Raw genomic sequence first — 15253 nt, 5'->3', positions numbered from 1 at the left:
CATGAATGGAAGTGGCATATCTCTCCATCAACCCACAAAATAATTTAAGGAGAGTTGTGCATGAATTCAGCCTTCATGTCATTATCAAGCTCCCATTATTGATAAACATAGTCATCTTCTCATGTAACGACAGTAAGCTATATATATTTGCACTCCATATAAACCAAAAAAAAAAAAAGTTACATGCTCAGTTCATCAAAGTTCTCCAGAAATCACCAGATGAGAGAGAGAGTTTTAGAATTATCCTAATAACAATTTCAAGATATATACTGTTTACTCAAATGAAGGACTTATATAAAACCCTTGTGTTTAGGAAAACCGCATGGTTGCATGAGGGCCAAATGGGAAGGTTTATATATTCCAATGCCATGTCCTTGTCTTAAGGGAAAACAATGTGCAATGGTAGGACCTTAAGAGGCTACTTGGACTTGAATCTGTCCATGAATTAATGGGAATTAAGCTTTCCATGATGCCTGAGAGATTGGGAAAGGGCCAGGTCTCTCTCACTAGATAAGAATTAGGCTCAAGTCAACCTTTAGAATTGTTATGCAATTTAGAACAAGTTGTAGCTTTGAACTATAAGTATCACATTCAAGTGGTTGTATTTAAGATCGATGAAAGGTCCCTTGGACCTTCCTGTCTGCAAGATTGGCATCTCTAACCTCCCTACGATAGCATCAAGGACTCAAATTTTTTATGTCATGAGGACGGACCTCTTTATAAATATTTGGATTCACGAGGATCGGAATGTAAAAAATGAGGATTATCATCTTTTCCAAATTCCAACTAAGACGAGGACAACAGTCGATCTGCAAAAATTTGCAAATGAGACCTTAACATATAGGTAATTTCTTCTGAATTGGTCCCTCGTGCTTCTTTTGCGAAAACAACCCTGACAAAAAGGAGCACCATTGCAGTAGATCCGGTTCTTGAGATAAATCATAGCCGTTCGTCTTCTACACGTGGGACCCACTCGAATCCAGCCAACGGTTAACCAATTAAGACCCAATTTTCCTTGTATTTATTATTCAACCCAGACTTGCTAACAAACTAGCATTCGAGTCCAGTCAAATGGATGTATATTGGAGAGTTGACCAATTATAAGATTCAACATAAATCTTCAACTATATAGGTCAACGTTTTATCAAGTCAAGTTTAGCCAGCCCAAATAGACCTCGATTGACAAATTAACAAGTCAAGTACGATCGATCCACAAAATCTAACAACCAATTCAATTTAAATCTTCTGCCTGAATAACTACTGTTTCTAGATAGAATAATATATTGTTAAATACTTTTTTTTTTCGTATTAATAGTTGCAGAAAGTGTCTACCATTATCCTGACAAATTTGCATTAATATCTCTACAAAAAAGTGTCACAGTAGACATTAGAAAAGCGATAAAGGCAAGTGTGTACCTGTTACTAAAATGAAGGTTTATTTATTTATTTATATACCTCTTAAAATATATATTATTAGTTAATTTCTAAGTTGAAATTTAATAATTTAATTAAAAAATAAAAATAACTTTAACTAAAAAAATTTATAAAAATTATAATAAGTATAGCTTCGTCTTTTTATGTTTAAATTGTTCAAATTGTAACGGTAAGTTAATGCAAAAAATAAAAGATTTCATATATATATATATATATATAATAACCGTGTGTTTTGAATGATATATTTATCAAAAACACATACAAAAATCTAATATGAATTATTGCATATATTTAGCAAAAAAAACAGTATATATATATATATATATGTGATAATATGACTAAATATATTTATTTGCAAGCTTGGCGAGAAGAGCAAACACACCCAAGTTTAATAGACTCTAAAGAAGCCATTTGGTTTATTTGTGGGGCCTCGAGTTCTATGGGCCTTGATTTGTCTTCATGGTTCATATATAGTTTACAAAGCATCTACTCAAGAATATAAAGAAGAAATTGAATATAGAAAGTTATGCTATGCGAGCGAGGCATGAACGTAGTTAATAGCTATGCAACCCATGCAGTGGTGCTCAGAGACATTAAATGTGGGGAGTTGGGTTGAGGGGTAGAGGAGGAGGGAGGAGGGAAGAGGGAGGAGGAAAGAAAGAAAGAAGGGGTTCCTTATAGGGAAAAAAAGGAAGCAGGAAATGACTCAGTCTCATTTAAGAGGGGAGGAGGGGAAGACAAGAAGAGGAACAAGGAGAGCATCTCACTAGGAAAAATAGGAATTATACCACACCCAATGGGCCATCATGAGACTTGTATCTAGGGTTTCAAAGCTGGCAAACACTAGCAAATAAATAAGTAAATAAATAAACATTACACATTAGTTAGTTAAACTTAATTTGAATTATGGACTTTTCATAATTAGCATCATTAAGTCCTGAAAATTATATAGGATGGAGTTTTGATATTAAGTTTGATCTTTCTCATGGTTTTCTTTTCTTTTTATTGTATTTTTCAATTGCACCTTTTAAATAAATTAATAGTAACTCGTTCTTCCCTATATATTGCTCCATGTTGAAGAACTACCTATGAACTATTTTACTGAAACAAAGTAAACAGAGTTTGACTATAGGTCTAAAGATCATATTATTCTTATTCTTATCTAGATAATAAATATAAAAAGGTAAGATTCATATACTAATACTTCTATATATACAGCAAGCATAGTAAACTTCTTTACAACTTGGTAATCTTTGGTGTTTGGTAGCGTTCATACCTTTCACCTTATACCCATCTTATGGAGAATTTAAAGCACCCAAATAGTTGCCCTCTCTCTCTTCTTTCTCTTTCTCTCTCTTTCTCTCTCTCTAAGGCAATACCACCTCCTTATCAATAAATGCAATTGCACCCTCTCAATACGCTCAGCAATAACTCCTCTCACCACATCCTCTCCACCTGTTCCCCTATCTCCTTCCTTTCCCCATTCCAGACCTTCTTCCATCCCAATCCCCCACCTCTAATGGCTTCTCTTCTGTATCCTTTTCCTCCAAGGCCAACGTGCTCTCTTTGGTGCATGCACTAGTAGCTGCTTTCTCTTCTTATCTCTTCTTTCTCTTCTCTTTTCAAATAAAGGGAGTGAGAGGGAGAGAGGAGAGAGGGAGAGAGAGAGAGATACTATCCTAGATCTGGCTGTGTCCTTTGGCTCCATTCCTTGTTTCTTAGTTGGCATCTATCTGTCTATCCTTTGTTAAGAGTCTTGTATCTCTTTAGCCTTCTCTCTCCTCTTCCTCTCTAAGCATAGTGAGCACACATTTTTGCTCCTTCCAAAACCCATCATAACATATAAGTAAATCAACCGAGACATCATCTGAAAGGGGAGTGAGAAGAGTAGGTGACAGGAGAATTAGGGTTTGGTGCATAGGAACATGCCTTCAGGGATCATGATCCCAACACGACATGTGCCGCCGTCGATGATCGGAAGGAACAACGCCGCCGGTTATGGGTCTTCTTCCGCGCTTTCCCTAGGGCAGGTCGGCATGTTGTAATCTCTTCTTTATTTTTCTTCAAAAAAATTTCCACTAATCCTTAATACTCTCTCTCTCTCTCTCTCTCTCTTCTAAGAACTAGGTTTTGTTGTGGGTGTAAGTTTCCCACGGTGCTTTGCTCTTGTTCCAACTTTTTTTAAGAGTTAAAGTTGGGATTAGGGGGGGTGTATGTTGAGCCATTTGAGGCTAAATCCTCATCGGTATGCGAGAAAGAAGTGAAAGGTCTGGTACTATTGATAAACATGGGAAAGACTTTACAGGTTGACTCCTTCCCTTTCTTCTACTATAAAAAGGAGAGGAAAGGGCTCTTCAATTAGTGCTCCATCTTCCACTATCCCTTCTTGATTTCTTTCTAGGGTTAGGGATAGAGAGAGAGAGAGAGAGGTCTCAGTTAATAATTAACTTGGGTTTAATTCCTTACATCCAAGGTATTAATTTATATTTCATTTATTTGTGATTTGTGAAGGAAAGTTATCATAATATATATATTTATATATATTGTGCAGACTAGTATGTTAGAAGGGCAGCAACTCCCACTGCAGCACCAGCATCAGCTTGTGGATCTCCCCCAGTCGACGACCGCCGAGAGCGACATGGGCCGTGCTCGAGACGACGACTTCGAGAGCAAATCGGGCAGCGAGAACATCGAGGGCGCCTCCGGCGACGATCAGGACCCTAACCAGCGCCCACGCAAGAAGCGTTATCACCGCCATACCCAACACCAAATCCAAGAGATGGAAGCGTAATGATCTCTCTCTCTCTCTCTCTCTCTCTCTCTCTCTCTCTCTCTCTCTCTCTCTCTCTCTCTCAGTTGTTGTTGTTGTTGTTCTTGGTTTTAGTCTCGTTAACTTTGAATCCATTAAGCTTTATTCAATTGGTTCTTGATCAGATTCTTCAAGGAATGCCCTCACCCCGATGACAAGCAGAGGAAGGAGCTGAGCCGAGAGCTTGGATTAGAGCCCCTTCAAGTCAAGTTCTGGTTCCAAAACAAGCGCACCCAAATGAAGGTCTAAATTAGAACGCACACACACACGCACACAAAAAAAACAACTTAATTCATGCCACCGACACCGTCTTCTATTATCTACTTGTTATCTTTAGTAACACTATAACAGTTACTAGCAATGTTACATGCTATCTTGGCTTCTATTTGCCATTTCTGTAGCTGGAATTCTTCAATTATTTCCCTCCATGTTATAGACTCAACACGAGCGCCATGAGAACACGCAGCTCCGAACCGAAAACGAGAAGCTCCGCGCCGAGAACATGCGGTACAAAGAAGCCCTCAGCAACGCCTCGTGCCCTAACTGCGGCGGCCCCGCCGCCCTCGGTGAGATGTCCTTCGACGAGCACCATCTCAGGATCGAGAACGCCCGACTGAGGGAAGAGGTAAATATATACATATATATTAAGACGAAGCCTCATAGATTTATGATGATGTTGATGTTAACAATTTAACACTCTTCTTGATGTTGGTAAAGATCGATAGGATATCCGGAATAGCCGCAAAGTACGTCGGAAAGCCGATGGTGTCATACCCTCTTCTCTCCAACTCTATCTCTTCTCGCTCGCCGTTAGACCTCGGAGTCGGAGGCTTCGGTGTCCAACCGGGCATGGGAGGCGAGATGTTCGGAGCCGGCGAGCTGCTAAGAAGTGTTTCGGGCCAGTCTGAGATCGAGAAGCCCATGGTTATAGAGCTCGCAGTTGCTGCAATGGAGGAGCTCATCAGAATGGCGCAGCTCGGCGAGCCACTGTGGACGCAAGGGCTCGATAATCCGATCGAGACGCTGAACGAAGAAGAGTATGTTAGAAACTTTCCGAGAGGGATCGGGCCAAAACCGTTTGGTCTGAAGTCAGAGGCGTCGCGGGAAACTGCGGTGGTTATTATGAATCATATCAATCTCGTTGAGATACTAATGGATGTGGTATGAGGAAGTCTGTTTAATTCCTTTTTTGCTTTCTAGGATTTTAGAGGATTTTAATTTAGTTGATAACGATCATTTTTATTTTTTTTTAACTTTCTATCTTTTTTGGGTTTTTTCTTTTTAGAACCAATGGTCGACTGTTTTCTCTGGGATTGTGTCAAGAGCTATTACATTGGAAGTGCTATCAACTGGAGTTGCAGGCAATTACAATGGAGCTTTGCAAGTGGTATAAGTTCTTCCTCCATTCTTTAATTACCTTCCGATTATTTTTATATATTCAGATACTTGAAGTATATCATACTTATCAATGTTACGTATCCATATAGAACTCAGAATTATTAATTCACAGATGTCTGCGGAATTCCAAGTACCCTCCCCTCTCGTTCCAACTAGAGAGAGTTTATTCGTTAGATACTGCAAACAACATGCAGATGGAACTTGGGCGGTGGTCGACGTTTCCTTGGATAGTTTACGCCCGAGCCCCGTCTTGAGAACTCGACGAAGGCCATCGGGTTGCTTAATTCAAGAAATGCCAAATGGCTACTCAAAGGTAATTAACTAATCCTGCAAGCATTTGTGGATACACTTTCAATCCTTGGACATGTTTATAATGTGTATATAAATACGAGAACTTTTATGTTCCTTAGGTAATTTGGGTCGAACACGTCGAAGTTGATGACCGATCTGTACACAATATATACAAGCCATTAGTCAATTCAGGCCTCGCATTCGGCGCGAAGCGATGGGTGAGTACTTTGGATCGACAATGCGAGCGACTAGCGAGCGTAATGGCAAGTAATATTCCATCTGGAGATATTGGTGGTAATGTTCTTGAACAGACAAGTATAAGATGTTCTTTATATATATATATATATATATCTATATATCTCAAGTTGGATAACTTTGTTGTTGTTGATTTTGTACTGCAGTAATAACAACTCCAGAAGGGAGGAAGAGCATGCTGAAGCTGGCAGAGAGGATGGTTATAAGCTTCTGCGGTGGCGTGACGGCGTCGACGACGCATCAATGGACTACTTTGTCCGGCAGCGGCGCGGAGGATGTGAGAGTGATGACGAGGAAGAGCGTCGACGATCCCGGGAGGCCTCCTGGTATTGTTCTTAATGCTGCCACTTCTTTCTGGCTTCCTGTCTCACCAAAGAGAGTCTTTGATTTCCTCCGAGATGAGAGCTCTCGCAGCGAGGTAGGAAATAATTCATATTCTTCTTCTTCTTCTTGCTAATTATTTTCCGATGCTCTCAAGTGGTGCTATATATATGAATTAGGAAGAATAAATTGGTTGCTACTTACCTACAGTGGGATATCCTCTCCAATGGTGGAGTTGTTCAAGAAATGGCTCACATTGCTAATGGCCGTGATCACGGCAACTGTGTCTCCCTCCTCCGAGTTAACGTGAGTGCATCACCATTTGTACATGACTCAATAGAATCCATCTAGTTGAGTGCTACATTACTTTTACATTCTTGAATAATTTATCCTTCTTGGTATGATATACATTTAGAGCGCAAATTCCAATCAAAGCAACATGCTGATACTACAAGAGAGCTGCACCGATCCCACGGGTTCATACGTGATCTACGCTCCGGTCGACGTCGTAGCGATGAACGTTGTACTCAACGGCGGTGACCCTGACTACGTCGCGCTCTTGCCGTCGGGCTTCGCGATACTCCCCGACGGGCCGCCTGGGGTGCAAGGTGGAGGTATAGGAGAAGTAGGCACCGGCGGCTCTCTCTTGACTGTTGCATTCCAAATCTTGGTGGACTCGGTACCAACTGCCAAGCTCTCACTTGGGTCAGTAGCAACTGTTAACAGCCTCATCGCATGCACTGTGGAAAGGATCAAAGCCGCGGTCTCCGGCGAAAATGTCCAGTAACAATGGAAGAGATCCATCATAGAATGGTAAAACTTCTAGTCGATAAATTTCTTCTCTCTCTCTCTCTCTCTCTCTCTCTCTCTCTCTCTCTCTCTCTCTCTCTCTCTCTCTCTCTCTCTCTCTTATTTTTTTATGGCCTCTAGCTAGTAGTTATGTAACCATTTGTTTTCTTGCTGAATTCTTGATGGCAGGAGAAGGAGGGAAGTTACATGGAGCTCACTCACTGTTGGGAAGTCAAGAGCGCACCTCAGACTCCCCTTGCCGTTTGGTGTTGGTTTTGTTTGCTTTTGTTTCATTTGGCAATTCAATTGCATGCAGTCTCCAGCCTCCAATACCGCTCTGCAAGGGGAGTTGGTTCGGGTATTGACTTTCCCTATTTCTCTGACTGTTGCTACTCTCTCTCTCTCTCTCTCTCTCTAAGTTTTTGGGGGTACCGCGGTTTCTTTGTAGTGTTCTCTTTGAAGTGTTACATCTCCCCTTCATGTAGAAGTTGATGCAAAACATCCTGAACTTTGCTCTCCTCTTTGTTACAATTTAGTTCCACTTCCTCTGTGTTTGTTTTGTGGGCTTGGATTAGTTAACTTCTTTTAGTGAAACAACTAGTGACTTTGCCTCTTGTTAAGATCGTTCATTTGGATGTGGGATGAAAAATCAATGGATCTTTTGTATTTTTCCCTCTCTCTCTCTTTTTTTTGTTAGCAACTTCATCACGGAATGACGTGAGATGCATAATGTTCAGAGATAATCTCAGTCGCTGAGGTATAGAAAATTCATACTAACATCACATCAACTGCATGTTTGCCTCGTTACAAAATGACTACCAAATTTTGTAAAATTATGTTAACAACTAGTAATTAAAGCATGTTTATACATATCTACCAGAGTCCAACACAATCTCCTACTGTCAACAATACAGCTCAAGTCTACATTGAACAAAGTAAACCCATAAAGAAAAGAGGAAAAAAAGAAACACAGACGGCAAAGTCGCAAAGCATCAGGTACTGGTTTCAGAAAGTCTGGAAGGCTGCCTTATCAGTAAATGGCTTACTCTCCCTGCATCACAGAGGAAATGAAAAGAAAAAACAAAAAGGAAAGGAAAAGCTCTTCCGGATCCTTGCTACAACCACGAGTTAGAAGAGCAAAGAAAAGCGATGGCTAGAATATATCAACTTTAGTGAATATGAAATTACAGACATCACTCTTTACATGACATTTTGTTAGGTATGCCATTGATCAGTAGCTGAAAAATTATAAAGCTAAGCATACCATTAATAACTACTCCAAGTAATTTACAGATTGTTACCTAATGCCGCATCACACAGCCACTTAAGCTGATTAGGTGTCCCACTGACTTCCCTGCACATATAGAGAAACAAAAATTAATATGACCTGATGGCAAAAAGAAAATATGCATGCCTATACTGTTGTTCTGCTTCCTCTGTATGATGCGAATCATTTACCGCCCAACATTTGGATGCAAGTTCATTCGAATGGTCATAACAATGTACATGCCCATCATTTCTAGTCGTGCCATGAAGTGTTAGGATTGGTAATGCAAGCTCCAGTATGTGCTCAATCTATTTTAACCGTAAAACATTGCTAATAGAGCATTCTTATGACCACACTAACATGCCAACAAAGAGTGTAGCCTCAGATCAACTCTAAAATACAGAAATTCAATGAAACAACAATGAAAAACCAAAAATAAATGATGAGCGAGGTGATCAAAATAACTGAGCAATTGAAAGAAAACATTCTGAGTAGGCAACAAAAGAATATCCTGACTTCCTCAAAACCTCTGTTAAACTGTCATACGTTAGCCCTGGATCTCTAAAAACTAAGAATAAAGTACATAGCAAGTGAGAATTTTATTTGTGAGTGATATAGAATACTTCAATTTTCAGTATAATGGTTTATATAATTTGATACATAGTCTTTGGATACTTTTAGTCAACTGATAAGAGATCACATAGTAGTTCTTAACTAACACTACAAACTCTGCCTGCACAAATGATGAACTTCTTCAGTAATAAAGGTGAAGTCCCTTACCACTTAAGCTTGTGCAGGAGCTTGGGTAGACTCAGACCTGCATTTGGCATGGACAATGGGGCCCAATCGAGATCTGTCTAAATCTTCAAAATTACCATCTGGAGCATTTATATATACTGCACCATTATACATCCATTCCTCAGTTTCATCACTATAAAAATCCTCAAAAGACTCGCCACATAATGCACAAACATTCTGATTTTCATCAGCAGGAACTGCCAAATCTTTATCTTCCTTTTTTTCAGTGACTGTTTCTGTCAGCAAAAAGCCAGGAACATCATTTCCAAGTGTTTCTGCGCCACTGAACCACTCTTTTGCACTGACAAACCATTTGCGTGAAGGTTTTTGCTTACAATTTTTAGATATCCGATTTTTTGTTACATGCCAATCCATGTGTCTGCTATGATCTTCTTGGCACTTGAAGCGCAGTCCACATGAGGTGCATTGTCTTGGAAGATCAATATACAAAGCATTAATAGCATGTTCGTGCCGCACCTTAAGAAGTTCCACATTAAACTCAACCCCCACAGAATCCTGTAAAGTTAGACATTAAGATCGCATATCTAAGAAACTAAACACTGCAGAATTTTTTCTTTAAAAAAAAAGAGACAAAGCAAACATTCTAGAAGAACACCCAATTAGAAGGAATGATACCAGGTGAGTTAGATTTACTGTACCTGAGATTGGTCTGCCGGTGCCAATGAAATCAAACCTTGAGCCATAAGCGTACCGAGCAGGCCTGCGAACACACCTGAGGTTGAGCTAGATGCCACGGATACAGCATATTGTGATGTAGAGCCTATCTGTGACGAGGAAGGGGGAGGTCCCAGAGGTAGAGGAGGCAAAACTCCATCATGTAAATGTAAAAGGTTACTAGGCATACTTTGCAATGGCACAAATGATGAAGGCAGACCTGAAGTCATACCAACACTATGGCCAATTGCTTGCAAGTGATTCACGGACTGAGGTACCAAATGAGAGGCAAGCTGAGCTGTCGCAGTAATTATTCTATGAGCCTCAGTTTGTTCCTGATTTTGCTGATTCAAATGAGCTAAACCAGCTTGTTGATATGGTAACCCTACCAAGTTGCTTGTGTCTGATGTTGTTCTATCAACAGAGTCATATTGCTGCTGATGCAAGAACAAAGATTGGTGGGGTCCTTGGTTCACTAATGGTTTGTTAGCTTCTATAAGATCAACTCGACTTCTAAACTGTCGTGAACTTGGCGGGATAGGAGGAAATTGCTGAGCTCGAATTTCAGGAAAAGAAGTCCGTTCTACTGGAGCAGGAGTGGGCGAAGATGCTCTTTCTGCAAAATGTTTGTCCATCATCAACTTATTTACACTGAAAGAGTCATACTGAGCACTAGGCATCTTCTGACCTGTTGATGGCGTTATTCTGTTCACTGTAAAAGGCATTTGAGATGCCTGTCCTTGGGACTGCGGACTAAGATTCTGCTGCAAAGGCTCTGGGAGCGGGAGCATGTAACGCATCCTCCCAGCTTCTTGAGCATCCGGAGAACTATGATAGTATGGAAAAACCTCATTCTGGGTACCAGTACGTTCCGGATAATTCCTTTTCAATGATCCACTACCAAACTGCAAGAAAAAAAAAATGAACTTAGAGATTCTCCAGATTATTAAAATATAATTATATACATATTAGAATGTCAAACTTTCACTTAGTTTCATCCTGAGTTTAATTATCAAAAGAACATGCTTCAGAAGTTCAAATGGGACTAAGACATGCTTCAGAAGTTCAAATGACACTAAGATATGCTTCAGAAGTGCAAATGAGACTAACTTTACAAAATACTGAATAGTGGAATCTATCAAAATAAAAAGGAGTAAAGAGAAGATAAAGAAGAAGGCATGGTGCATTCATCTTAAACAATTGCACTCCCAGCCTAATGAAGAATATTTTGTTGCTCTAGTTCATTAATTTTTGACAAACTTAAAATCACTAATTTAATTGAAACAAGCTTATTATGGAGTTAGAACTAAAGGTTTCAATTTTTGTCAGTAATAAATTAAAGATATTGAAGAGAAGTAACAGATACATACACCAATAGCAGACATCCTCTGTTCACTAGTGAAAAAAGAATCAGCAATATCAGGCAGCTGGCCTTGCCAAGGCCAGCTGCGCCTTCCAAAATCAGAATCAAATCTGGCATGGGGCGTAGTAAGCCCAGCACGTGAGCTGAAGGGTCCAGCACTAAGCCCAAAGGCAGGCATGCTATTTCTTCTGCTTCGGTCATCTAGAGTTGGGCTCATAGCCTCCCAGTCATAATCCTCTTCTTCAGAATTTTCCCATTTTCTTGTTTTGCCACTAGCTATGCCATCTGTTTCAAGCCTTTGCACTTTTGAACGGTTTTCAAGAAAAGTATCTTTACCTCTATGATTTCCATAAGTGTCAATCAGTTCTCTTGAATACTGCTTACTGTATCCATTATTAAGGTTGAATGCCCTGGAAGAATCTGAAAGCTGACCTCCATCATCCGAAGTCCAACTTCTTTCAAACCAATCATTTTGACTGGTCAATCCTGCTGGTTCATATCCAAATCCAGGATGAGATGGAGACGGCCTTTCCATAACTCTCCTAGAAACACCCTTTGGTAATCCCTCACCAGTTGGTGATCTGGACCGTCTCAGTCCTATGCTTGGAGGAGACAAAGGTCTAGGTACCTTGGCTTTTAAATGAGGTTGCAATGAATTAGCCTTTGCCATCCCAATGCATGGAGGAAGCAATTCAGTATCATCAAAATCAAACTCACCTTGTTGCATGGAAGATTTCTGCCCATATGCTTGTATGCTAGGAGAAACTCCTCTGCAATGTTTAACATCCTGCAGAAGTTCTAAGAGGACCACTGTTTAGTATGTTTGCAATCAACATAACTTTCACTAATTAATCAACAAATTGAAACATCTCTTTTTCTACTGCATTCCTGTACAGCATCTGGTGCATCATACTTACATCTAGCATATATCAAATTGACGAAGTCTTGCAAGCAATATATGAATCAATTATTTGAGAAAACTCAAAAAAATTCAATGCTTCAGACACTACTTCATAAAATTAAAGAGCAAGCAATTCCCAGCAATGGAGATTGTGAAAATATGGACATCTAAAAATATGTAGATGCCCCAATGTGGGAGAGAACCAAATTGTAGGTAAACAAGATTTAACAAAGTTGAATTCAAAAAGTAGCATAAACTTAAGATTGCCGAATGCTGATGGATGATCTCAGAATTGCTGTTTTTCTATGTAGAAAACACAGAAAACAAAATATGGAAATCTACAAAGGAGTCATACAATATCAAGACTCAAGAAGTAAGAGTACAAATTTTGCAAATTGTTTGCATGAACAGAATATCGGAAAGAAAGGATTAGACTGCACAAGGAATTTTGCATGAGCAGTTACCGAGCAAATCTGCACAAAAGGTTGTCACCATTTAGTGCAAGAAAAAATAAGGGGAAAAAATAGCCGCCTTCTTCCTAATGATGGTGCAATGCTGGAACTACTCATATTTGCTTGTCAAAGTTCATTTCCTCTTACATTGTTGTCCAGAGTAGTGCCCTTCCACAATCTAGACCAGTTGGAGTTCACATGTCGTAGATTTCTAGGTGAAAATACACCTAATCCTACTTCTATGGATAAAACACTTCAACTTGAAGGAGGACAGTAGAACATTCCAGTATCCTTAACCACAGGTTGTAACTTTCCAACACTTCTTGTGCAAGAGGAAATGAAGAACAAATAAATAGAAATAGGTAAGCAAGGTGAAGTCTTACCACAGTAGAATCTCCCAATTGACGTCGGGCTTCTAGGTACTTTGGGTTGACGTGAATGCTATGGGAGGGATGAGGAGATAGAGATTCAGAACTTCTTGGATTTGCATTTCCCATTGGCCGCTGTTTCTCATCAGGAGAAAAGTGGAGCTCATCCTGAATCTTGCAAAGTACCGAAGAAGGAAATACTTGTGACCAAGTCCCAAAGAGATGGCGCATTGCAGGATACTGACTCGGATGGACCTGACTGTGTACTTCACAGAACACCTTGGGTATGCGAACTGCAAAACACCTCACATACTCACGGCCTATATTCTTCACAATACTATCCAGAAGATACAAAGAGGGTAGTTTTTGGTCCACAGGTACCTGCACATAAGAAGCAGAAGACTAGTCGGATACAGAAAACATTCGCTGAAAGTCTGAAACATACAGATAAGTGCATGTTGTTGCATCTAGCCAGATAGCCCTGTCAGATTCTTCCTCACAATCAACATTTAGAATTAGTTGCCCCTGGATCCATGATATGCCAAAAGTCAAATCTTGCAGAGTGCAAAACTTAGTTCAGCAAATTCCAGTGACCAATTTTCAGTTGGAGATGAAAAATAAATGAACCATCATATGGTTGAGATGGGCAAAATCTATGCGCAGTTTGAATTTGAACACTTGTTGTGCAAACTATCCAGAATTCGACACTTACATTTTGTGCTTCAAGGATCACGGTGAATTATCGGGTATATGACATGACCAAAACACTAAAAATTTCAAGTGATCCTTGCTATTTTTACAACGTTCATGAGCAGTAAAAGAATTTAACCAGTAATAAACTCTCATAGAGTATCCACTGCCATACAAGAATCCGTACACCATGATTAAACATCTATGCGCTATTTGAGTATTGAGAGTCATAAGTTTCTTTTCCTTTCTTTTTCCACTATCCCAAAGATAAAAATGTGTAACATTATACATCATCTACACCAACAAGGGGAACCCTGAAAAGAATTGGTATCGATTCGACGGTAGACGATGAGGACCCGAGATCCCCACCTCAAGAATCCTAGAGCAGATGGCGTCGGCAATCCCCTCAGCAAACTGGATGTGCTGCCCGGCGATGACGGTGAGCTCCGTAATTACGGGCTTCGAGTTGAAGGTGAGCTCCGCGAGCACCTCCTTGTAGAGCCGGACGATCTCGCCAACAGTCGGCGGCGGGGGGTACTCCTCACCAGTCTCCCGCAGCTCCTCCTCCCGCTCCCGGAGCATGGCCCGGAACCGGTCCACGATAGGCAGTGATGGCCTCGCCGGAGGGGCCTCGGATTCCGCCGGCGCCGGCGCCGGCTGCCGCGGACGATCCCGCGGTGGGAAGTTGGAAGAGGACCTAGGGTTTCCGCGCGAGGTCGGGTACCGCTCCTCCTCCATAAAATTCAGGATACTTCTCTCTCTCCCTCTGCTTCTCTATCTTTCTCTCAATTAGGGTTTCTAATCCTAGGGTTAGGGCTAGAGTTTGGATGGGGAGAAGCCACGGAAAAGAGAGACCAAGGAGGAGAAGAATTCGCGTTTCACGCCTCTTCCGCTTTTTTTATCTTACTCTTTTTCATTTCCTCGGTGTACCTCATTTAATATAATGGAGTGATATACAAACTCCACTTGTTTGATATTAAACTCCATTGGGAGTTTGGTACTGAGTGAAGCGGTTGAAGGAAAATGGTGTGCAAAAACGAAAACCGGGAGTGAGTTTAAAAGAGATATGCATGCTTTGATGGTAGGCCTTGTCTTCAACAGTAATTTAAATAGGCCCAATGGGCTTTTACGTATTATAGGATTTTATATTTACTTATATTATCTGATAATATAAGTACAAAATTAAGAAAAATTTATACGTAGCCACAGTCAACAAGAAATTATTAGGTGAAACTTCTCATAAAAAATATTTTGACTTTAAATTCTTTTCACCCTATTTCTTTTCTATTTCAGCAACGGTGTTTATTCTATCATAGAGCGAAATATATTTAATTAACATTACAACTACTTTATTGCAAGTGGGGTCATTGTTGACATGCTAGGCGGCTTAAGAGGTCCGTCCATGATCCGTGCCAAATTTCTCATAAGGGTCATTCCAGGAA

The 15253-nt window shown here is 40.3% G+C and overlaps 2 protein-coding genes across 5 annotated transcripts; one reads left to right on the top strand and one right to left on the bottom strand.

The window, feature by feature from the left end:
- Window positions 1–2834: 2834 nt before the first annotated feature.
- Window positions 2835–7971, top strand: LOC140799029 (homeobox-leucine zipper protein ROC2-like). Its single transcript, XM_073153128.1, has 12 exons — window positions 2835–3464; window positions 3986–4221; window positions 4369–4486; window positions 4680–4868; window positions 4961–5404; window positions 5529–5630; window positions 5754–5954; window positions 6052–6226; window positions 6334–6605; window positions 6719–6814; window positions 6924–7321; window positions 7487–7971. The coding sequence occupies exons 1-11, from the start codon at window positions 3360–3362 to the stop codon at window positions 7293–7295; spliced, it is 2310 nt and encodes a 769-aa protein (XP_073009229.1). The 5' UTR covers window positions 2835–3359; the 3' UTR covers window positions 7296–7321; window positions 7487–7971.
- An 84-nt stretch (window positions 7972–8055) lies between these two features.
- Window positions 8056–14716, bottom strand: LOC140799028 (polyadenylation and cleavage factor homolog 4-like). 4 transcript variants are annotated; one of them, XR_012110937.1, is made up of 8 exons: window positions 14181–14716; window positions 13137–13502; window positions 12118–12198; window positions 11408–12028; window positions 10022–10942; window positions 9345–9878; window positions 8599–8651; window positions 8056–8348 (listed from the first exon to the last, which is right to left on the bottom strand). XR_012110937.1 is itself a non-coding variant. In XM_073153127.1 (8 exons), the coding sequence occupies exons 1-7, from the start codon at window positions 14547–14549 to the stop codon at window positions 9348–9350; spliced, it is 2817 nt and encodes a 938-aa protein (XP_073009228.1). In that variant the 5' UTR covers window positions 14550–14716; the 3' UTR covers window positions 8056–8651; window positions 9345–9347. The 4 variants fall into 4 exon arrangements, 3 of the variants coding, with proteins under 3 accessions (XP_073009228.1, XP_073009226.1, XP_073009227.1); XM_073153127.1 differs by having other exon boundaries at window positions 8056–8651; window positions 10022–10653; window positions 10726–10942; XM_073153125.1 differs by having other exon boundaries at window positions 8056–8651.
- Between the last annotated feature and the right edge of the window lie 537 nt (window positions 14717–15253).

The sequence above is a fragment of the Typha latifolia genome, chromosome 12, assembly GCF_019914945.1.
Source record: "Typha latifolia isolate L0001 chromosome 12, TyphaL0001v2, whole genome shotgun sequence".
Lineage (NCBI taxonomy): Eukaryota > Viridiplantae > Streptophyta > Magnoliopsida > Poales > Typhaceae > Typha > Typha latifolia.
The sequence above is the reverse complement of the archived record's forward strand: the minus strand, read 5'-3'. Positions and strand labels throughout refer to the sequence as shown.

What these genes read in the sequence shown, in the direction of transcription:
- LOC140799029 (XM_073153128.1), top strand. Translation starts at nt 3,360, where the DNA reads ATGCCTTCAGGGATCATGATCCCAACACGACATGTGCCGCCGTCGATG. An exon ending in CAAATCCAAGAGATGGAAGC is followed by an intron (nt 4,222 to 4,368) that starts GTAATGATCTCT and finishes GTTCTTGATCAG; the next exon opens with ATTCTTCAAGGAATGCCCTC. An exon ending in TGCCAAATGGCTACTCAAAG is followed by an intron (nt 5,955 to 6,051) that starts GTAATTAACTAA and finishes TATGTTCCTTAG; the next exon opens with GTAATTTGGGTCGAACACGT.
- LOC140799028 (XM_073153125.1), bottom strand. Translation starts at nt 14,549, where the DNA reads ATGGAGGAGGAGCGGTACCCGACCTCGCGCGGAAACCCTAGGTCCTCT. An exon ending in AATTGGGAGATTCTACTGTG is followed by an intron (nt 12,199 to 13,136) that starts GTAAGACTTCAC and finishes TGGTCCTCTTAG; the next exon opens with AACTTCTGCAGGATGTTAAA. An exon ending in GAAATCTTCCATGCAACAAG is followed by an intron (nt 12,029 to 12,117) that starts GTGAGTTTGATT and finishes TTAAAAGCCAAG; the next exon opens with GTACCTAGACCTTTGTCTCC.